The sequence below is a fragment of the Mustela erminea genome, chromosome 18, assembly GCF_009829155.1.
Source record: "Mustela erminea isolate mMusErm1 chromosome 18, mMusErm1.Pri, whole genome shotgun sequence".
NCBI lineage: Eukaryota > Metazoa > Chordata > Mammalia > Carnivora > Mustelidae > Mustela > Mustela erminea.
The window spans coordinates 3,226,755-3,249,877 of NC_045631.1; the positions used below are offsets into that span (position 1 = coordinate 3,226,755).

Consider the following 23,123-nt stretch of genomic DNA (forward strand, 5'->3'; position numbering starts at 1 on the left):
TGGACTCTTCCTCCCCCGCTGACCTTTCTTTCTGCGTATTGGCCTTTAATCCTTGACATGAAAGTGCGTGTTCCCAGAGTACCTCGACATGCAGTCATCCATTCCAGACAGTTCGGCGGTTCTTAAAAAGGAGAAACAGGGTTACCGTTCGAACCAGCAAGTCTACCCCTGTGAGCACATCCCAAGACAGAGGACAACCCACATCCACAGAAACGCTTGCCCAGGAGTGTGCACAGCAGCACCGCTCACAGCAGCCAAAAAGGAGAGTCAACCCAAATGTCCGTCGGCTGATGACTGGGTATGGAAAATGCGGTATATCAATACAGAGGAATATTACTCAGCCATAAAAAGGAACAACGCATCCATTCACACGACAGCACAGATGAACCTTGGACACGTTGTACTAAGTACATGAAGCCAAAGGCAGGAGACAAGAGTGTACTCCACTTCCACGAAATGCCCAGAAGAGGCAAATCCGGAGAAATGGAAAGTAGACTATTAGTTGCTTAGCGCTGGAGGTTTGGGAGAAAATGGGTAATGGGTATGGCGGGTTTTGGGGGGAGCAGGGATGGAAACATCTGGAACTGGCGGGGGGGATGGTCACACCATTCCGTCAACCTACTAAAGACCACTGCAATGTATATTTTAAATGAACGAGTTACATGGTGTAGGAGTTCCACCTCAATAAGGCTGTTCCGTTTTTTAAAAAGCAGTACGTCCTCACCTTGCCACGTCAGGAATCTGAGATGAACCTACCGACAGATGTGGACTTTCTCTTGCCTCCGTCCTCCAGTCCCTCACTCATGAAAAATCCCTAGATGCAAGTACATAAAAGCTTCATCAGAGGGCGCCTGGGTGGCTCAGTGGGTTAAAGCCTCTGCCTTCAACTCAGGTCATGATCCCAGGGTCCTGGGATCGAGCCCCGCATCGGGCTCTCTGCTCAGCAGGGAGCCTGCTTCCTCCTCTCTCTCTGCCTGCCTCTCAGCCTACTTGTAATCTGCCTGTCAAATAAATAAATAAAAATCTTTAAAAAAAAAAAAAAGCTTCATCAGATATCAGGAGAGTCTCAGATGGATTCCTGTCCACTCATCAACCCCTCAGAGGGCAAGAAGCCCCAGGGGAATGCTGTATGAGACTATCACTAATACACAGATATTGGGTCAGGTGCACAGCTCAAAGATTTCCTTCCCTCCACACCTCATCTTGGCCTTTGACCCCTCCCTTGCCACAGTCCCTCTTGTCCCCTCCCCTTCCCTTCTCAAGCTGTTTTGACTCCTTTCTTGATCAAGGGCAGAAGGCAACGTTTCAAGATGGCGCCCGCAACCTTCACTCCCTGGCGCTACTCCCACGTTCTGTGGTAAAATGGAGATGGTCTGGATAAAATTCTTCAAATGACCACTCGCCCTCTTATCAGTCCTGGTCTGTGGTGGGAGCTGTCTCAACGTCCAAATGTTAGAAGTTCCAGAGAGGGAAAGCACATGGCCCTCAGTGTGGGGGAAGGGGGAGAGAAGCCTGGAAGGGTCCAGAGCGCCTCCAGCTTGCACAGAAGATGTGGGACCCTGGCCTGGAGTCTGGGAAGGAACAGAGAGGGTAAGATCAGGTGGGTGGCTGAGGGGGGTGTCCTGATCTCAAGGGCCAACAGCTAATCCCACAGAAGCATGGACTGTCCAGCTAGTTGAGAGAGAGAGAGGTCGCTCGGAGAATCCTTCAGCTCTCTGTTCGAATCCCGTCCTCAGCTTTTGGGCCATCGGGGGCTGTGTGTGTAGTGTGGCCTTACACCTGACGGACATGAGGATGTCCGTCTGCCTGGCTGTGTGCAGGCTGGGCTCCTTCTTGTTCCCCTCCTCCCCTCCTTTCCATGTGGAATTGCTAACAGATCCCATGGGGAATGGTGTGTTCTAACCCAGAAAGGGAGTCGGCGAAGGTCTCCCTTTCTCTTGCCTCCCTTTACCCATAAAACACCCAGAGCCCTACTTCCTGCCTTTGCTGACCAGAACCACTCATCTTGGGAAAAAATTCGTTCTTTCTGCCTCAACGAGCTGGTGTCCTTTCTTGTTGCAAACGCTCTAATCAGGCCCTTTACTCCATCTTTTTCTTGGAAGGTGGCCTCCTGCGTCTGGGAGCCCAAATCTGCTCTAACCACAGTCTTGGGCTTCTCTCTATGGGTCCTGGGCCCAGGGTGGATGTGCTGACGGGCTGGGGAAAGGCGTGGGGGTCTGTCTGCGGCCGCTGCTCTCCGCTGCTCCTCAGTGAGAGGTTCCGGGGGAACCCGGGGGCCTTTCTGCCCCTGTCTGTGGGCTGGGGAAGGAGTCTGCGGATTTGTGGCTTTGCCTGGAATCAAGAAATCTGCCTAGACTCACAGAATTTCTTCTTCCCGGCCAGGGCTGGGCCCCTTTGGAACCCTGAAAAGTGCCGCAGTATCAGAGTGACTTAGCCACACATGTGTGAACACGTGTGGGGTGAGATAAGCCTGTGTGTGATCTCAGGGATTCTAAGTGTGACTCTGTTTGCAGCCCCCCCACCCTGGTCAGTCAAGCAGGAAACCTGACACTCCAAGGGTAAGGAGTGGGAGGGCCAGGAGGGAGGGAGAGGAGGAGGGAGAGGAGTATAAGGGGAGGGGTGGGGAGGGATGGGGGGAAGAGGGAAGATAAGAGGTAGGGAGGGCTGCAGGGGCAGGGAGGGGGGGGCCTGGGCCAGGGCTGGGGGCTTCCAGGCCCGCCCAGGAAGCGGGTTCAGTGCTGGAAGTCTGGACATCTCAACCCCCACCTTACAGACACAGCAGAAAGGGGATTTGTGTGTTGGGGGAACCCTGTGTCCCACACCCTCTCCCACCCCAGGACCCTCGACGACGGGGAGGGGAGGTAGTTTAGAGGCACACCCTTCCCCCCCAAACCTGTTTCCGGCTGCCCAGACTTCCATCTCCTTCCAATGAGAGTCTCGACCCACCCCCCACTCCCCCTCCCCCCTCCCCCCACCCCCTCCCCCCACCCCCCCCACCTTTCCACCCCCCCACACCCCACCCCCAGAGCAGCACTCCTGGACCTCGCCCTCCTGCCCTCCCAGCTTTCCGGGATGGCCCCTGCCTCTGGCCCCTTCCAGAGAGAAGTCCCTTAGGCCAGGAATGCCACCTCCGCAGCCCTCACCTGTGCTGCAAGGGCAGCTTGAGGTAGGACTGCCCTGTAGTTCTGAGTTTCTTTTCTGGGGTTTCAGGTGAGGGGGCCTGGGAGTCCGGGTGAGACTCTGTGTAAGTTGGTGCAGACAAAGCCAGGGCTACCTGCCGCCCCCAGCGGGATCCCCACCCCCCCCCCCCCGCCCCGCCCCGTGCAGGGACACTGCCCCAGTGCTCCCGGCGGCTGGGATCCCACAGGCTCCCTGGATCCCTTGTTCCGTCCTGCTCCGACACAGGCTTTGGAGGGGAAGCAACTGTGCTCCCGCCTGGAGGAGGGAGACCCGGCCCAGGGCAGGCAGATCCACTGTGCATCCTGACCTGGTTATCTGTAGCCAGCGCCCGTGAGCAGGCATGCTGCTCCGGGAGACAGGGACAGTGGAGCCCTGTGGGGTTCGCACCCAGATGATGTATGCGCAAATATACGTTTAAAAAATGCTCATTTGTTCTTTTTTTTGTTTCTTTGGGGTTTTTTTGTTTTTTGTTTTTTTTGGGGGGGGGTCCGATCTCTGATCCGAGTGCGAAACTTTCCATTTATCTCTACTCAGTTCTGCTGATTTTTTTCCTTTAAGATTTTGTTTATTTGAGAGAGACAGAGATAGCGAGGGTGTTATGAGAGCAAGAAGCAGACTCCCCGCTGAGCAGCAAGTCTGACCCGGGATCCTGGGGTCACACCTGAGCCAGCAGACGCTTAAGGCTTAACTACCGAACAGCCCAGGTGCCCTGAGTTCTGCTGGTTTCCGACCATCATTCCCCCTGGCTGAGAGATGAGTCCTTCCGGGCCTGCCGCCTAGTCCCATATTAGCGTGGCTGGTACCACAATGCCTGTTGTAGGGTCCTGGCAGGTAGGGGAGCAGGGCTTGGCCACTAGGTTGGGGACAGTCCTTGACTTGCCACCTATAGAACTCCGACTTGGGAAGCTGCCTCCGTGTGAATCTTTGAACCCCACTTAGGAACCCCAACTAAATTTTTTTTGAAGTGATAGAGGAAAGAACGGTACTGGGTACTCACCCCACTGCTGGTCTGTTTCTCTGTGCAAGTCCAAAGCCTTGGACATGTCAGGCCTGAGACTTGTTTTCTAGTCCCTGGGCTGCCTAAGTGACCAGCTTCAAGAGGGGGTGATTTCTCCCCCCAATGGGCCATCTTCTCCGTGAATAAGCCAAAAAAGAGGCAGAACTTAGAAACACCTTACAGAATTTAATGTTTTCAGGGAGGGGAGGGACTGAGGCTCGAGGCGGGCAATGGCAGGGTGTTCGCCAGCACAAAGGCACAAGGGTCCCAGATGGCTGAACTGGGCTGACAGGACCGCGAGCTCACTGGAAACCTATCCTCTCTCAGTCTCCGCCTCAGAACGTTCTGGAACCGTGGCTGCTTCTTAAACCCGGACTTGCTGCTGTTCCTTCTTCCTCACCTCTGCCCAGATGTCCGACAGATCCTGAATGAACTGCTGGATCTAACAAGGCCAGGGGACCCGAGTTAGCCCACCCAGCACCAGGCCATCCCGTCCCCACACGTAGCACATCTGGGCATAACCTGGAAGGAGCCACTGTCCTCCTGGGACTGACTTCTTGGGGGCTTTAACTTTCTCTAACTTGACAATCATTCTAGTTGAAGCGACAGGCCTAGCAGACCAGTAGGCACAGACAGGGAGCTCCTGGGGACCGACATGGTGACAGCAGGAAAAAGAACAGTGGACAGTCTGGTGGAGGGAGAGGTGAGGGGACACTGAGCTGACCCGGGCACTAGAAGCCTTTGGAAGGTGGGGGCCAGCAGTGTTGGGGGAAACAGCTCCCCACAATGTAAGAGCCTTCAAGTAAGGCATTTACTTGGAACCCAGAACTGATGCCCATCGTGACAATCCTGAGTCACGGAGGGAAGCTAGAGTTCTGTTCACCAGCTTCGGTTTCAAAGAACATGGGCTCCAGGCGCCACGTGGGGACCTGGTCTCCTGACGCGGCTCTGGGGAAATCAGTTCATTGTTCTGGGACTCAGTTTCTTTATGTTCAGAAGGGCTGGCCTCGATGACCTCTAAGACCTCAGTTCTATCTCTCCTTTTCGAGAATGTTCCTGGAGATGGAACCACATGGACCATCCCAAACTCTCAACAAACCCGGGAATACTGTTGCTATTACGGATACAATTCCTACTTTTGCAAAAGAGGAAGGAAAGAGTCAGTGAATTAAACTATCTTCCCCAGGGTTACAGAAGAGACAAGCCCAGAATTTCCCGAACTATGTTCTTTTAACCAGTCATCACACACGCCCCCAGAAAGGGTTCTGTGGTCAAGTTAGCTGTAGAAACGTTATCTGCGTGGAGAGTCTCAGGGCAGGACCACAGCAAAGACCATTTGACTTTGCTTCCCTGGGAGTTTTCCAAACCCATTAGCCCATGAACTCCTTTGATTCCCCCAAAGGAAACTTACCCACCTCTTGGGGTCCTAGGATTTGCCAAGTGCAATTAGGAAAATGGCGCCTCAGAAAGCTTGGGTTTCGTTCAAGGAACACACTGGACCTTCCACGACACAGTACCGTTGAATTCAGATTCAGCCTTTTGCAGAATCATGTTTCTTAAGGTGTACCGTGGGACCATGCTCCTAAATTCCAGATAAGTGGCTGCCTTCCAGAGCCTGTGCATGGATGGGTCAGGGATGTCGTTGTGACGTCAGGGCCCTGGGATGCTCTGTAGCCTCCTTGGGAAATTTCAGTTGGAGTGAAGCACCAGAAAATGTTTGCTCTGAGCACAAGTATGTCTTCTCATTTTGGTACCAGAACTATGTGTTGCTTTTCCTTCTTGTCATCAGGGGTGCAGAACCAATGACTGACCCTCTCAGGCTCCTTTATACTCCAATCTGCAGTCTGTGTTTCTCACTGGTTCCTGGACCTTTGGTTGGAACTTTTACTTTCCCGGGTCCTTGTTTCTAATTGTCTCAGGCTAGTTGATTACGTGTACGTCTGTCCATAGGTTCATGTCCTATGGAAACATGGTGGGATATTTTTAAAATAACGACTTGGGGAGCAGGAAGTGTTCTTGTAGAAGCAAACTGAGGCCGAGAGCAAGTCAGAAAGCTCAGAATGGGGAGTGAGGGGGCTGGGAGCTAGGGTCTGAGCAGGGGATGCTCGGGCAGGTCGGGGAGCTGGAGATGATCACCTCCTGCCTCAACCTTGCTTTCCAATAGCTAACGGAGGGGGCCTGAGGACCTCCAGGAGTCCCTGACACCATTCTGCCAGGGACAGGGCTTTGCAGGGGCAAAAAGTCCTTTTTCAATACCATGAAGACATTACTTGTCTTTTTCTCTCTTGAGCATACACGCTGGGGTGTTTCCACCATAGAAGAGCTCCATCGCAGAAGGCTGAATGTGCAAGCAGAAAGCAGAATCCATCCACCTGTCCTAGGGGAAGCCAGACATTAAACGGATTTGTGATTGCGTGACTTGTCCCACAAAGTATTGTTTCGAAAACGTGTTTTTCATCAAGCAGGCGTTGATGGTGACGGGCTTCTTCTCGTCATTGAACAATGACAATTCTTTTAAAATTTTCTGTTGAGAGTTTCTAAAATGGGAAATATCAGTAGATAAAAGCTCTTTGCGGGGGGGTCCTCCATCAGTTTTAAGAGCGTGCAGGTCTCCTGATACCAAAATTTTGAGACTCGCTGCTTTGCAACAAACGTTCTTATTAACCGCCTTCACGGTCTTCCAGTTGTCAGTAACTCTGCTCTAGACGCAGTTTGAGCAGAGCGTCCGGTTTGGGGAAAATCCCTCTTTTGGATTGGTCAGTGGATTGGTCAGTGGATTGGTCAGTGGATTGGTCAGTGGATTGGATTTGGCGAAATCCTTTACATTTCCCAAGTTTTACCTTTTTATTTTTTTAAAGATTTATTTATTTGAGAGAGAGAGAGAGAGAGAGAACAGACACACGTGATTTGGGGGAGGGGCTGTGGGAGAGGGAGGGAGGGAATCTCAAGCAGACTTGCCATTGAGCGCAGAGCCCCATGTGGGACTCAGTCTCACGACCCTGAAGTCATGACCTGAGCCGAAACCAAGAGCTGGACGCTTAACTGACGGAGACACCCGGGTGCCCCAAGTTTTCCTTTTTTGGGTTTTTGTTACATACGGCAAGTACCTTCCAGTCCATGGCTTTTATTGGCTTGTGTCTCATATTCATTCACCAAACACGTATTGAGCACCTACTGTGTGCCAGGCACCGTTCTAGATACTGAGATACAGTTAGGAACAAGACAAGCACAAATCCCAGCCTTCTGGAGCTGGTAGTCTATTATTTCATCGCAAAGCCTGAGGCTTTTGCCCGAGGAGTGAAGACTTAGTCACGGTTCTCTGCGTGTCATGAGAAGCAGGGGTAGTGCATCTGCTTGTGCGGAGTTCCCCCATCTGTGGGGTGTGTGCTCGTGCGATCGGTAGTGAGATGACTTTGGGGTAATGCTGGATACACGTGGTAATGTTCGATGCACATGGCATTGAACAACTTAGAATCATACAGTGAGACACCTATTTCCTTCCCAATTTCCTTACAGTTACTTTTAAAATTTTTTATTTATTTGAGAGAGAGAGAGCATGCACACAAGCAGGGGAAGAGGCAGAGGGAGAGGGAGCAGCAGATGCCCACTGAGCAGGACCCGGGATCATGACCTGAGCTGAAGGCAGATGCTTAACCCACAGAGCCCCCCCCCCCCGCACCCCTCCTTTCAGTTACTTCAAAGAGAAAACATCAGATTGGTACTAGTAAGACCCTAACACTTCCTTAAACTTGCGGATTCCTCCTCCTACCCCCTCAACTCTCTTTTCCCAAGAATGGGCCATGGCGCGAGCCTTCAGCCTCTCTCTAGAATTCAGTAGGACTGGTGTGCACAAGTACCGGATTCTACAGGGGTCCCCGCCCTTGCCCGCGTTGACTATGGCCAACAGGGTCTTAGCGCTAATGCGGGGGTTCTCAAATGCACAGAACCCAGGCCAGCACCATCACCTGGGAATGTGTTGAAAACTGGAAATTCACGGGTTCTCATCTCAGACCTACTGAGTCAGACACTCCAGAGCTGGGGCCCAGCCACAGCCCCCAGCCCGCAGGGGACTCGGATCCTGCTGAACTTGAGAACCACCGCCCCGGGGGGTTCTTTCTCGCCTTGGACCAACCGACGACCATCTCCGCTGAATAGACCCAGCTGGGAAGGGCACTTGCGCTCCCTCTTACCATGTCCAGCTGTTTGTGCGTGTCCTCCAGGGACACGGTGGTGGTCTCCTTCAGCTGCTTGCTCACGATCTGGAAGAGGTTCAGCGTCGCCATCTTAATGGTGCCAAGCAAGAGGGTCTTCTTGGCGGCAGTGTTCTGGATGTGAGCCCAGCGAGATTCCTGGGGTCGGGGTGGGGCCGGGAGGTGAGCAGGTGTGCGTGCACACGCGTGGGTGGGTGCCCCAAGCCACGCCCCAGCCACGCCCCAGCCACGCCCAAGCCACGGCCCCCAGCGACGGGACGCCACCCCCACCCCCACCCCTTGCTCACCCAGATGATGACATCGCTGCGGGCCCGGTCAAAGCGCATCTGCAGCCGTGCCAGCTCGTTGTTGTGCTGCAGAATCTCGTCGTCCTTCTCCTCCATGTAGCGCGCCAGCCGCGCCTTGGCGCGCTCGATCTTCTCTTGGCCCTCCTGCGCCGACTGCATCAGGTCCTGGTGCATGCTCACCAGCGTCTTGTAGCGCGAAATCACCTCGTGGATCTCCTCGAACTGCGACGGGGGTTCCATCAGTGCACTGCAACCCCCCACGCCCGGGGCCAGATGGCGGGGTTCCCCGCCTGCCAAACCTCAGTCTAGGGGTCTCAGCCTAGCGGGAGACCCTGCGGCAAGGCCAAAGGGCAGAGGCCACGAGGACTTTGGAGTCCACCTGCTGGCCCTTTTGGGTTGCTAAGGGCCACTGGGACTTTATGTTGGGGGCAGGTGCCACTGGAGCTGGGGTCCTCGGTCTGCCTGTTGGCATCGCCTGGGAGCTCTGAAAAGGACACCTGTCTGACTCCGCCCCCAAGAGATTCGTCATATATATATATATATATATATATATATAAATTTATTTGTGAGAGAGCACAAGCAGGAGAGAGAGAGGGAGAGGGAGAAGTAGGCTCCTTGCTGAGCAGGGAGTCTGACACAGGCCGGATCGCAGGACCCCAGGATCAGGACCTGAGCCCAAGGCAGACGCTTAACCGACCAAGCCACCCAGGTGCCCCAAGATATTCATTTTAATCAACGGGTTCGAGGTGGTCCCTGGCACCTGAATTTTGCAAAAAGGGCTCCCGGGTTATTCTAGAGGGTGCTGGCTGGGGCTCGGGGGTCAGAAGGGTGAATTTTGAGACATCTCCCAAGGCAATAATTATCCTGTCCAACAAGAATGAATGGAGAACCACTTGTAAGGCAGGCAGTAGGCTAAGTGCGAGGCACAGAGCAGGAGATAAGAAGCCAGACCCTGCTCTTATGAAGCCTATGACTTGGGATGGTGTGGAGGGAGGACAGACAGACAAGGAAAGCATTACAACACGGAGTGATAAGCCCTATCGATGACCGAGGAGAGGGGTCTGGTCAAAGACGTGTAGCAGTATCTTCAGCAGAAGTCTTTCTGGAATTTGCTCATATTTGCTGAGGTCCCCTTCCAGTGGGGACGGGAGATGCCACCAGTGGTGCACGGGGCCTGCCAGGCGCAGCTGCCTGCTCCAGCCTGGTGCCGGGCCAGGACACTCTGACCTGACCTTGCAGGCCAGCTGTCCTCCGTAGAAGGTGGTATGAGTGCTGGCCTCTCCATCCATAATGCCTCTGTGGGGAAGGGCCACCCAACTCAGCATCAGAGGAGGTGGGAACAGCCAAGCAAGGTTTCCCGGGGGGAAAGGATGCTGCACTGAGACCAGAGGTATGAACAGAAGCTGGCTGGCCACGGGCAGGTGGGGGAAGGTAAGGACAGGGAGAGGGAGCTGCTGCCTGCAAACCTCAGGGAGTGTGGCATATTCAAGATGCTCAAGGGAGATTAGTATAAATAAACCGTAATCAAGATGGGGAGGGACAGATCCATCCGGAGGAAGTAACGATAGTGCCTAGGGGCCCCTGAGGAGAAGTGTGGACTTCTTTCATTGATGTCTGCATTTCGAAAGGTCATGGAGTACACGCACCATGTGACAGCGTGCAACAGTTAAAACGAGGGGAGCTACCAGGAGCACCTGTCGAGGACTTGGTGCCGGTCCAAAGGACACAGGCACCAACCAGAAGAGGCTCCCACTGTTTAAAGATGGGACACTTTGCATATCCGAGAGAAAAAGTGCAAATGATCGCACATACCAGATACACCAACCATCCAGGAATTCATACTAATGAATCAAGTGCTTAACAAGCTTTTCCTTTAAGACTCACAAAGTAAACAAACAGCTGGTGAAGGGAAGATTCTTTTGAGGAAGGCTTTCTTGGTCGTAGTTTCCTAGCTAACAGGTGAAGAAGAGACAACAAAACATTCCCAGCACCCTAGAACGGTCCACCAACCCCTTTCAGCACAACGTCTGTCCCCACTGCCAAAGAAACCAGAATTGTGGCTTCTATCACCAAAGATCCACCTTGACCCGTTTTTAGATCTATCAGGGGGATCACACGTATGTCCTCTTGTCTGTCTAGCTTCTTTGGATCAGCATCAGAACGTCTGTGATACTCAAGGCACAAACATGCCACATGGGAACCTTGTTCAGACCCTGATTGGAACAAAACAATTGTACGCAAAGCAGGTACGTAACAGATGAGGGAAGTCTGAACACTGACGACTTGATGTTAAGGAATTACGATCACATTTTTACCGGGTGTGACAATGGTATTGGCCTCATCTTTTTTTTTTTTTTTTTTTTTTAAGATTTTCCATTTATTTATTTGACAGAGAGAAAGAGAGAGATCACAAGTAGGCAGAGAGGCAGGCAGAAAGAGGGGGAAGCAGGCTCACTGCTGAGCAGAGAGCCCAATGCGGGGCTCGATCCCAGGATCCGGAGATCATGACCTGAGCCAAAGGCAGAGGCTTAACCCACTGAGCCACCCAGGCTTCCCTTGGCCTCATCTTTGAGGGTCACATGCTGAAATATGGATGAAAAAAAAATCATTTGTTTCCCAGTGGCAGCGGTGGGATGGCCCGGGGGTTGATTTGATGAGTCTATAATTGTCAGAATTAGGCGATGAGTAACGGGCATTTGATAGATGATTCTATTTCTGTATATATTTGAAATTTTCTGTGATGAATAGTTTTTTTTTTTTAAAGAAAAAGTATCCTTGATCAGAAAAAGCAAGTTACAAAGAGGCATGTGGAACACTCTTCAAAGTTTATGGAGATGTACTATGGGACCAAAATAATACCCACAAGCATGAGAATGAGCGGTTAAAAAGTGAGGATGGCGGCCAGCTCCTCGGAGAGGGGAAGAAGAAGGGGGCTTGGAAGGCGGCTGCCCAAGAGGGGTTGCGGTAGTGCCTTATTTAAGAAAAAAGAACTGGAAGCCAATAGGGGGAAATATTAAGAGTTGGTAAGGTGCAGTGGATACCTGGGTGCAATTATGTATTTTTCTATACCTTTCTGTGTGCTCGAAATATTCTGAAAGACTTAGGGGAAGACGGAAAGAGAGGAAGAAAGAGGGGCAGGAGATCACGGTGGGAGAGTGTGGGACAGGCTGGTGGCCAGAAATAAAGGCAGCGTTGAACTCCGGATGAGGGGCACTGGGGGTCTGGAAGAGGAAGGGGCAGGGGCCGGATTCCAGAAATACTTAGGAGGCCAGATCTGCTGATTGATGGGCTTCGGAGAGGGAGGAGGGGGAGGAGGTGAGGATGAGGCCCCGGTTCTAACGTTCACAGCAGGGGACACACACCGCAGGAGGACTGGCTGCAGTGTGTGTGTGTGTGGGGGGGGGTGCATGGAGAGCTGATGGGCTGAGCCCGAGAGTCCAGACAGAGGGCATTGGGGCAGGAAACTCAGAGCCAGACACAGGCCAGGCTCCTTCCTCGGTTGTAAGACACACCTTTCCCCAGGTCTTATTGGAGTCTTCTCTTATAATGTACCTGCTGCTTTGAGACGTTGTCTCTGCTCACTCCCCTCCCCGTGCCCCATGACGAATGAAACTTTTATTGTTGGCATGATGCACATAACATGGATTTGGGCTTCACACATGCTTAATTCTAGTTCTAGTATGGGATTTTAAGAGATTAGCTCTGGGACTTCAGAAAGCTGTCCATCTTTTGTCCCCCCCGACCTGCACTGCGCTCAGGACACACCCCCGAGGGCATACCCTGTACATATACCTGGCTCTCAGCCCCCCACAACCCCTCTTCCCATGAGGGGCCCTGACTGCTGCTGTCACATGGGGGCGTGGGAGGCCCCCCAGGTTGCTCAAAGAGAAAAGTGAATGATCGGGACAAAGACCCGAGGACCACTGAAGGAAGGAGCTAGGAAGATGAGGTCTCCCCCACCCCCGGCGCCCTCCAGGAGGCTGAGGAGGAAGGGGGGAGGGTGGGAGACAGGGGAGGAGCCCCGAAGAAAGGGCAAAGCTCTGTTTCACGGAGGCACCCACCAGCCCCGGGCACCTGCCTGTGCCGGCGCTAACTCTACACTGGGCTAGGTGTCTGCCAGTTTCTCTCCCTTCTTCTCACACCCGAAACGAGGTGGAGCAGGAGATGTGGCCTGATCCCACTGCGGGCAAGGCTGGTCCCTGGGGGTCCCAAGCGAAACCTTGCTCCCCCAACACACACACACACACACACACAGAGACATACACATGCCACCCGGATGCACCTGCGGACCCCGGATCCCTGGGAAACAAGCTCAGCCCCCACCCCGCAGGGCCCCCTCCCGCTCAGCCGTCTGCTTAGAGCAGGGTGACCGTCCTGCCCCCCGCCCCCGCGGCTGCACACCCCCTCTGCTGGCCCCAGGCCCTGGGGCAGTCCCACCCCCGCCCACCCGCTCACCTCCGAGCTCTCCACCACCTTCTCCAGGTACTTGTTAAAGACAGAGTAGTCCTGCAGCCTCCCGCTCAGCCTCTGGTGCTCCAGCCGCAAGGCCGCCATCTCCTGCTTGGCCATGGCCAGCTCGCGCAGGCGCTGCCTCTTCAGTTCCCGCTCCTTGTTGGCCTTCTTCAGGGCCCGGATCCGTTTCTGGTCGTTCTCCTGGGGCGGGGGTGGGGGTAGGGGGAGGTGGCACCCGTGGGACACTGGGCCTGTCGTCCCTCTGTCTGCCGGGGATGGGCAGGGATCGCTGGGCTGCCCCTGTGGGCCAGGAGGCCCGGATTTTCTCCCTGTTTGGTGCTTGGTACTCTGTGACTCAGTTTCTCATTTCTGTAGGAACCAGAGGCCCCGGGGGATGTGCTCCAGCTGGGGGAGGAATCAGTCTGAGGCCGGAGCCGCTGGTGCAGACTGATGTCCTCAGAGAAGGGGCAGTCGGGCGACAACCCCTTCTTCATTCTGCAGAGCCCTCCCGGCAAGATCAGGGACACAGGCACCCCTCGCAGTGCACCTGTGTGGCTTCTGTCCCTCTTCAGGGGCTCCCGGGGGGCTCCACGGGTGGAGGACATTGAGAGGCAGGTGGAGAAGGCACAGGGAGGGTTTGTACTCTGCCCCGTGAGCCTGGCAGAGGACCCAAGGTCCCCTAAACCCTAAACGCTGTATCATGATCCCCTGGGGAGCTTTTTAAAAAATGCAGCTGCTGGCCTGCCCCTCAGGTCCATTGAAAACACAGAGTGTCCAGGGGCTGGGTGGGTGGCTGAGGGGCTGAGGCCCTGTCGGATTCATCTGTGCACTCCCCTTGCCCAGCCCCTCCGTGTCATCTCCCACCCATCCAGTCCCCGAGACACTGTATGTACCAGGCACACGCGAGGAAATGGTGCCCCACAGTCCAGAAGGAAACAGGAAATGACAAACTGTAATGAGCGCGGACATAAAGGGAGAAGCCCCAGGCCTTGCTGAGCCCTAACCCAGGGTGAGGAGTCAGCAGGAGCAGGGAGGAGGCGGAGGAGGGGGAGGAGGAAGGGAGGAGGGGGAGGAGGAAGGGAGGAGGGAGAGGAGGAAGGGAGGAGGGGGAGGAGGAAGGGGGAAGGGGAGAGGAGAAGGGGGAAGGGGGAGGGGGTAAAGGAAGAAGAGGGGGAGTGGGAGGAGGAGGGGAGGAGAAGGAAAGAGGAGGAGGGAGAGGAGGACGAAGAGGGCAGTTGGGAACCCGCAGGACCTCGCACCTGGATGAACTGCTCGAACTTCTGGATGTGGGCCTTCAGCTGGGCCTCCTTGACACCCAGCTCCTCCCAGCGCAGGTTCAGGGTTTCCATTCGGCGCTGAAATATCTTGGGGCCGGGGCAGCACAGAGGTCAGGAGCGCCCCTGCGCCTCCTGCTCCCGGGGCCTCTGCCCCTAGGCCTCCCGCCTTCCGCGCCATGCTGGGTTCAGAGCAGGGCGTCCCAGGCCCCTGCTACCCCCAAGACGAAGATCCCTTCTCTCTCCTGGGAGGGAACACAGAACCTCCGCGCAGGACTCCTGGCTCCAGCCACTGCCGCCCACATGATGGGTGGGGGGCGTCCTCAGTTTCTGAACCCCGTGGCCCTTCCCGCACCCCAGGGCCAGGCCCCCACCTCCTTCTTCTGCTCCATAGCGCGGTGCATGATCTTGGCTTCCTTCTTCTTCTCCAGGAGCCGGATGGATGGAGACTCCGACTGGTTCTCAATGTTCGGGAACTTCCTGCCCAAGACAGGGCGAGAGAGGACTGTGGGTTCTGAGCGCGTGGGACAGGCTGGGGCTGGGCCAACACCAGAGGGGGCCAGGGGGAGGAGGTGGTCCTGTCCCCCACGGGAGGGAAGGGACTGGCATGTGGGGAGGGAGGGCTGCGTTGGCGTCTGGGAATGGCAGGGCAAGGTGACAAGGGCTGGGGGTCCAATTGGGGCTGTGGGTTGGTGCCAGGGTCGAGGCAGGTGACTTGGGGCTCAGGGTTACAGGGGGGAGGGGAGAGGCTGGAAGGGGGCGCATGGGGACGGACAGTGGGCGCCCCCTGACCCGGAGACACTCACTGCAACAGTTGTAGCAGCCTCTCCCCATACTGCAGCCGAAAGTACTCAGCCAGGTCTTCCTCCTCCATGATGCCCAGACTCATCCTGATGCTGCCCCAGGGGGCCCTTCGGCCCAGTCCTCACAGTGAAACTGAGGCTGGGGGTTGGGGGGGGGTGTGGTTGCTGGCTGGGCTCTTGCTTCTCCCTTCCTGCCGCTTCTCAGGGACCCACAGAGGGAAAGAGGGCGGGAGACTGGCGGGTCTGCAGCTCAGGGTGGGTGTGGGCAAGTGCCGGGAGATCGGGTTACCCGGCAACAGGCCTCCTGGTTCTGCGGGCCGCCCGCAGAACCCAGGCTCTGCCCTCTGACCCTTGTCCCCGCGTGGACCCCAGTCCCGCTGGAACCCCGCCTTCATTTAACCTCCCCGCAGGAGCTCTGGGAGATTAGGCCTGATTAGGTTCTGCCGTCCAGGCCTGGGAGGCAGGGTCTGGGGGTCCACGGCCCAACAGGGGGTTTCGGTGGAGGGGAGTCCTTGGGGGCTCAGGTGTGTGTGAGGGTGAGGGGGCGGCTGGGGCTGGGACAGTCCGCCCAGAAGTAAAGGAGGCTGGGGTGGGGGCCCGCGGGAGGGGGGAGGCCCCGACCTTGAGGACCAAGCGGTGGGCCCGGGAGGCCGGGAGGGAACCTAGGGACCAAAGAGGCCGCAGCGGGGAGGTGGAGGGGTCCCCCTCCCCGGCGGTGTAGCCGGCTCAGGGCCAGGGCCATCAGAATATGAAGAAAAGCTGCCCCCTGGCACCGTGACCGGCACAGATTTCCCACGTGTCCCCGATGAGGGCTGCCTTCCTTCATCCCGTGAGCGCTCCAGACTGGAGACCCCGTGGGAAGCGGGAGCCCCGGGGTCTCGGGCTGAGGGGCGGGGCGGTGCCGGCCTCGACCTCGAGTCCCTGCTCCGGACACAGGCTTCCGGCCGAGCGCCGTCCCCTCGGTCCCCCGCCCGCGCTGGCCCCGGGGTTCGGCCCCTCCTGGTCTGGGGCGGGGGTCCCTCCCGGGCCAGGCGGTGCCCCAAGCGCGCAAGCCCACCCCGCGGCATCGCCGGTCCTCTGCCGCCCCCTGCTGGCCGACCGACGCGGGCCCGAGGGGAAGGTGAGGTGGGGGCGCTGCCCAGCCCCCTCCCCAGTGCCCTCAGGAGCCGGCCACCGCCCGCAGGGTGGGGGAAGCAGGACACCCCCTACCCCTCCCTCAGGCCCCCAGCCCGCAGTGGTTCTCACCGGGAGCGCCCCAAGAAACGGGGTCAGCTAAAAGGGGACGTTTCTCTCCTTGTGCGCTCCTAGGGCTGGCGCAGGCCAGCTGAGCTTTACCTTCGTTTTCTCCTTGAGGAGGGGGCTGTCTCGGGTCACCTGTTTGCCAGAGTATATGCACGAATCCTGGGGTGTATCTGTGGCGTCAGGGGGCCCAGGGCCAAGCTCCTTCTGGGGCTTCCTCTGCACCTCGCACGAGAACCTTATTCAGCACTGCTCGCCATCAGGGGTCTTTGGGGTCTCACTACCCCGCCTCAGAGGCCGTAGGGAGGATGCAGGGCTGTCTGGGAGTCCCAGGCTTTCGGTTCTTTCTGGGTGTACATCCAGATATGGGATCGCCTGGTCACACCTTAGCTCTGCGTCCAGTATTATGAGGAACCACCGTGCGGCCCTCCAGGGTGACTGCGCATTTCACATGCCCGCCAGCGGGCCATGACGGTTCCAATCTCCCTACACCTCCACCAATGCCGCGCATCTCTGTTTTTTCAGTAGCAGCCATCCCGATTGGGTGAGAGGTGATAGCTCACCTAAAATTATATTACCTTTAATTATGAGAGTAATAAGGGATGACATTCTCATTCTAGAACATTCAAGTGATACCAGTCTAGCTGGAGTCCAATTGGTCCACCATCGGACGCTGTGTCCCAGAGCCCATGTTCACATGAGCTCCAAAAATACCCCTGCCGAGGGGTGCCTGGGTGGCTCAGTTGTTAAGCTTCTGCCTTTGGCTCGGGTCATGATCTCAGGGTCCTGGGATCAAGCCCCACATCGGGCTCTCTGCTCCGCTGGGAGCCTGCTTTCCCATCTATCTCTGCCTCCCTCTCTGCCTACTTGTGATCTCTCTCTCTATCAAAGAAATAAATAAAATCTTTAAAAAAATAAAAAAATAAAATCTCTTCCATGGGATGTCTCTCCTCCAGGTCCTACAGATACAGAGCTCAGGGTCTGTGAGCTTTCCAAGAGCCTAAACAATGTTTGAAGCCTGGAAATGATTATTGGCTCTCAGATACAAAAAGGAAGCCATGAAATAAAGGATAAATGTTTAATTAAAAGCATACAAACGTAATATCCCAACTTTCTGAGTTTTCAACTTTAGCATTTCACACATTCAAAAGGAATCTGAAGATCCGATTTTCTCACTTCTCAAGAATTTCCAATTCTGCACAGATTTTTGGAAAAAAATCAAAGCAAATTGAGAACTAAATGAGTTACTCACTGACAATTTCAAAAGTGAGGTTGTGAAAATCCTCTCACTTCCCCCACCCAATCCAAATCGTGGTTAGTGTTGATGGGAGTGAATTTTAATTTGCTTGCTATGGTGGGGGTTAGGTCTTCCTTAAGTTCCTTGCAAGGTCGGGTTTCTAAGATGGCCCATGTGGGTTTTCACTAACAGAATTGTGCAAGACAGCAGTCTCACTGAACTCAGGAAACATTCTGTTACTCTCTTTGGTAGCTCGCGGAGCCTGAGGATGACAGGCCCCAGTGGAGGCAGTTTCAAGGGCATCTTGCGGCATAAGGGAGAGGTTCTGCCTCTCGCTGGCTAGCCATGCGCCAACTCTCAACTTGGAGTCTGGCCCCAAACCTCAGCCTGCTCCGTGGTTTGTCCTTGAAATAGTAAATGACTCCTTGCTGTGTTCTGATGCCTGCTTTCCCACCGCTTATGTTTCTGAGAACAGAATCCCCACTGGCCCCAACTAAAAGACCTCTGCTGAACAGTGGCTGAAATCATCCCTTTCCTTCTGACCTCGGTGTTCTAGGAATGTGGCCCTCTCCCTGCATCAGGAAGCTGGCGGATGCTCTTGGTCCTACTATGGGAGCTTCACCAGCGACCTCGTGACCTAGGAGAGAACTACGTCAATAGCAGTTAGCTTCTTATTCTCTGATCCAAGTTTTTCCATCTATTTTATTATTCTCTTTGCCTTTAGCAAGGACACTTTGCTTTATCTCAAACAAGTATTTCCACAGTCGTACTTCTCCATCTTCGGACATCAAACCTGATTTTTAAAAGATAAAACGTTGCCTTTGAATACACACATATGTAATAAAAATGTAAAGAGCTATGGGGAATGATAGTCGACAAATTTAGGAAAATAGTTACTACCACTTGGTGCTGATGGGGGGAGGGTTACTATAAATTGGTAATGAATAATATCTTAGAAGGGGCACAAGTGTTCATTATATTATTCTACATACTTTTATTATTGCAGAAATATTTAATAATAGATTTAAAGGGAAAGACTTTTGTTTCTGCTCCCACGGTGGTTAAATGTGTTTGTTATTCTCAACACCTGCTGTCTCTCCTCTTAACCTCTATTCAATCACTGGTTTTCGTTTTTCTTGTGAACCTTTGCCAGCATCCTCTCCCTTCCCCTTGTTCCTTGAATCTTGATTGACATTCCTCCTCCAAACCTGACATCTGTTCTTGCTAATAACGCTCTCACTAGGTGGTCCCCATTATGCCTCTTTATCTCCTTGGAAACTGTGGAGTCTTAAAATATCAATGTCTCTTACCTGCCACCTCTGCATTTCCTGTGCAGAGTCACAGAATTTTAGAGCCAGAACCATTTGAGATCATCTATTCCAAACTTCTCATCATGTAGAAGAAAAAAAAAAAAAAAAGGACACTTGGGGATTTAAGTTCATCTTCAGCAGTAGCAAAGCCAGGATTCCAAATGAGGCTAACTTCAAGTCATATTGAAAACCAGGAGGAGGTCTTTGGTCCTGTCCCTGGAAATGTTGTGGAGGTGGGAGGCAGGTTGATGGATTCACTAAACTGAATGCAAAAACTAAGAGGATATATTTACAATTGCACCAAAAAGAATAAAATACCTAGGAATAAACTTAACCGCAGAAGTGAAGGACTTGCAGTCTGAAAACTACAAAACACCGATGAAAGAAGTTGAAGACAACACAAACAAATGGAAAGATAGCCCATGCTCATGGATTAGAAGAATTAATATTGTTAAAACATCCCTACTACCCAAAGCAGTCTACAGATTCAATGTAATTCCTATCCAAATACCAACAGCATTTTTCACAAAACAAGAACAAATACTACTAAAGTTTGTATGGAATCACAAAAGATGCTGAATAGCCAAAACAACCTTGAGAAAGAGAAACAAAGCCGTGGGTATCATAATCTTAGATCTCAAGATACACTACAGAGCTGTAGTGATCAAAACAGTATGGTATTGCCACAGAAGTAGTCACACAGAGCAATGGAACAGCATAGAAAGCCCTAAACCCACACTTATCTGGTCAATTAATCTTCAACAAAGCAGGCAAGAATATACAATGGGGGAAAAGACAGTCTCTTCAATAAATGGTGCTGGGAAAACTGGACAGCTACAGGTAAAAGCATGAAACTGATCACTTTCTAACATCATGCACAAGAATAAACTCAAAATGGATTAAAGTCCTAAATGTGAGGCTTGAAACTGTAAAAATCCTAGAAAAGAACACAGGCAGTAACTCCTCTGGCATCAGCCATTTTAACAATTTTCAGATATATCTTGCAAGGCAAGGGAAACAAAATAAAATATTAACTATTGGGACTACATCATCAAAATAAAAAGCTTTTGCACAGCACAGGAAGCCATTGTTAAAACAAAAAAGCAAAATAATGAATGGGAGAAGATATTTGCAAATGCTATATCCAACAAGGGGTTAATATCTAAAATATATAAAGAACTTATACAACCCAATATCCAAACCCCCCAATCTGATTAAAAACTGGGTAGATGACCTGAATAGACATTTTAAAAAAAAGACATACAAATGGCCAGCAAATGCATGAAAAGATGCTCAACATCACTCATCATCAGGGAAATGAAAATCAAAACCACAATGAGATACCACCTCACACCTATCAGAATGGCTGAAATAAAGAAGACAAGAAGTAACAAGTGCTGACAAGGATGTAGACAAAAAGCAATCCTCCTACACTGTTGGTGGGAATGTAAATTGGTGTAGCAACTGTGGAAAACAGTATGGAGTTTCCTCAAGAAACTAAAAGGAGAAATACCATATGATCCAATAATTCCACTACTGGGTATTTACCCAAAGAAAATGAAAACACTGATACAAAAGCACCAATTCAAAAAGATACATGCCCCGATGGTTATTGCAGCATTATTTAACAAGAGCCAAGATATGGAAGCAACTTAAGTGTCCACTGATGGACGAATGGATAAAGGAATTGTGGTAGATATATATAATGGAATATTATGCAGCTATAAAAAAGGACGAGGTCATGCTATTTGTGACAATGTAGATGACCTAGAGGATATTATGCTAAGTGAAATGAGCCAGACTGTAAAAGAAAAACACCTTATGATTTTTTTTTGCATAATAGACAAATTATAAAAAAGGCAAATGAACAAACAAACCAGTAACAAACTGAATCAGACCTATAAATGCAAAGAACAAACTGACAGGTGCCAGAGGGCAGGGGGAGGGCATGATAGACAAAATGGTGAATGGGAGATACAGGCTTCCAGTTATGGAACGAGTAAGTAATGGGAATAAAAGGTACAACATAGGTAACACAGTCAGTGGTATTGAAATAGCATTGTACAGTGAGCACAACATAACATATAAACTTCTCAGATCACCATGTGGAATGTCTGAAACTCAAGTAACAGGCTGTGTTAACTCTACTCAAATAAACAGAAATATTAATTTTTTAAAATGATTTTATTTATTTATTTTTTGAGAGAGTGAGTGAGAAAGCATGAGTGAAGAAAGGTCAGTGAGAGAAGCAGACTCCCCGCCGAGCAGGGAGCCTAATGTGGGACTCAATCCCAGGACTCCAGGATCATGACCTGAGCCAAAGCCAGTTGCTTAATCAACTGAGCTACCCAGGCATCCCAAAACAAAAATTTTAAATAAAAAATAAAGAGGTGGTTAAGGTAAAATAAGCTCATTAAGGAATTTATCAATTTAGAAAATTTATTGGTGTCCTTATAAGAGAGGAGATCAGGACACAGATGTGCAACTGTGGAGAGGGAAGACTACATGAAGACTCAAGGAGAGAAAGACCATCTGGGAACCAATGAGAAAGGCCCCCAATGAGAAGAAACCAATCTTGCCAACACCTTCACCTCAGACTTCTAGCTTACGGAATTCTGAGAAACTAAATTTCTGTTGTTTAAGCCAAACAACAGCAAATCAAAAATCTGAGAGGAAAACCCCAGTGAGGCAGAAAGTGGTTGGTGGTTGAATGCTTCTCTCTCTCACCCTGTGTCTCTCTCTCTCTCTCTCTCTCTCGTTCTCTCAGCAGTCTAGAGCAGAAGAGGGCCAGATACCTAGAACAGGGGTTATATCATTTCATTTCTCTCCTTCACATTGCTGTGGGATGACTGCTTCACACACTATTGCCAGTGGATAGAGAGAATTGACATTTTAATGATGTTAATTAAGTCTGTCTACCAAAACACATGATAACGCTTTTCATTTGTTCCAGTCTTTTGTCCTTCAGCAGAGTTTTAAAGTTTTCTTTATATAGGTCTTGTATATTTTTTGTTAAATTTATTCCCAGATAGTCTATTATTTTTGTTGTTGAAAGAGAAAATTCTAAAAGCTTCCAGAGGGAAAGCAGATCACCCACAAGAAACAATAAATATGTTGACATCAGACTTCTCAACATCAAACTGGATGCAAGAAAACAATGGAATATTTCAAAAGACTCGAGAGCTTTTCAAATCTTAGTATTACTTTATGCATTTTAACTGTTATTAAATGTGATCATGAGGGGATCTTGGGTGGCTCAGTCAGTTAAGCATCTGCCTTTGGCTCAGGTCATGATCTTGGGGTCCTAGGATTGAGTTCCACATCAGGCTCTCTGCTCAACAGGGAGTCTGCTTCTACCCACCCCCTTCTGTGCTCTCTCTCTCTAAAATAAATAAATAAACAATCTTTTAAAAATGTGACCATGAATTAAAAATATTGTCAGGCATGTATATCCTCAAAAGTTTACCACATCAAGACCCTCTTTGAAACCATTTAACAAATTATTTTCTTAGTGGCTGCCCTGGGGATTACAATTAGCATTTTAATTTAAAACAATGTAGTTTGGATGGATAATAACCTCATTTCAATAGTCTACAAAACTTTTGCCCCAGTATACCTCCATTCCCTAACAATATGCTATTATTGTCATATGAATTATATCTTCAGACATTATAAGTCAATCAATCAAGTTTTATAATTATTGCTTTATGTAGTTGTTTTTAAATGACATAGAAGAAAAGAATTATAATAAAAATACATTGATATTGCCTTCTATATTTATGTACATAGTTACCTCTCCACTATAGTGCTCTTTATTTCTTCATGTGTGTTCAAGTTACTGTCTGGTGTCCTTTTAAGGATTCCCTTTAGTATTTCTGAGCAGATCTTATAGTGACAAGTTCTCTGTAATTGTTTATCTGGAAATATCCTAATTTCTCCTTCACTTTTGAAAGAGAGTTTGGCTGGGTATAGAATTCTTGATTGATGGTCTTTTTCTATCAACCCTTTGAAGATACCATCCCACTATCTTCTGCCTCCATGATTTCTGATAAAAAGTCAGCTGTTGGGGCGCCTGGGTGGCTCAGTGGGTTAAAGCCTCTGCTTTCGGCTCGGGTCATGATCCCAGAGTCCTG

At 51.5% G+C, this 23,123-nt stretch overlaps 1 protein-coding gene across 1 annotated transcript; it reads right to left on the minus strand.

The window, feature by feature from the left end:
- Positions 1-4,361: 4,361 nt before the first annotated feature.
- Positions 4,362-16,154, minus strand: CCDC42 (coiled-coil domain containing 42). Its single transcript, XM_032322762.1, has 7 exons — positions 15,208-16,154; positions 14,776-14,881; positions 14,387-14,491; positions 13,131-13,328; positions 8,676-8,897; positions 8,368-8,526; positions 4,362-4,619 (listed from the first exon to the last, which is right to left on the minus strand). Exons 1-7 carry the CDS (start codon positions 15,288-15,290, stop codon positions 4,542-4,544), a joined length of 951 nt encoding a protein of 316 aa, XP_032178653.1. The 5' UTR covers positions 15,291-16,154; the 3' UTR covers positions 4,362-4,541.
- Between the last annotated feature and the right edge of the window lie 6,969 nt (positions 16,155-23,123).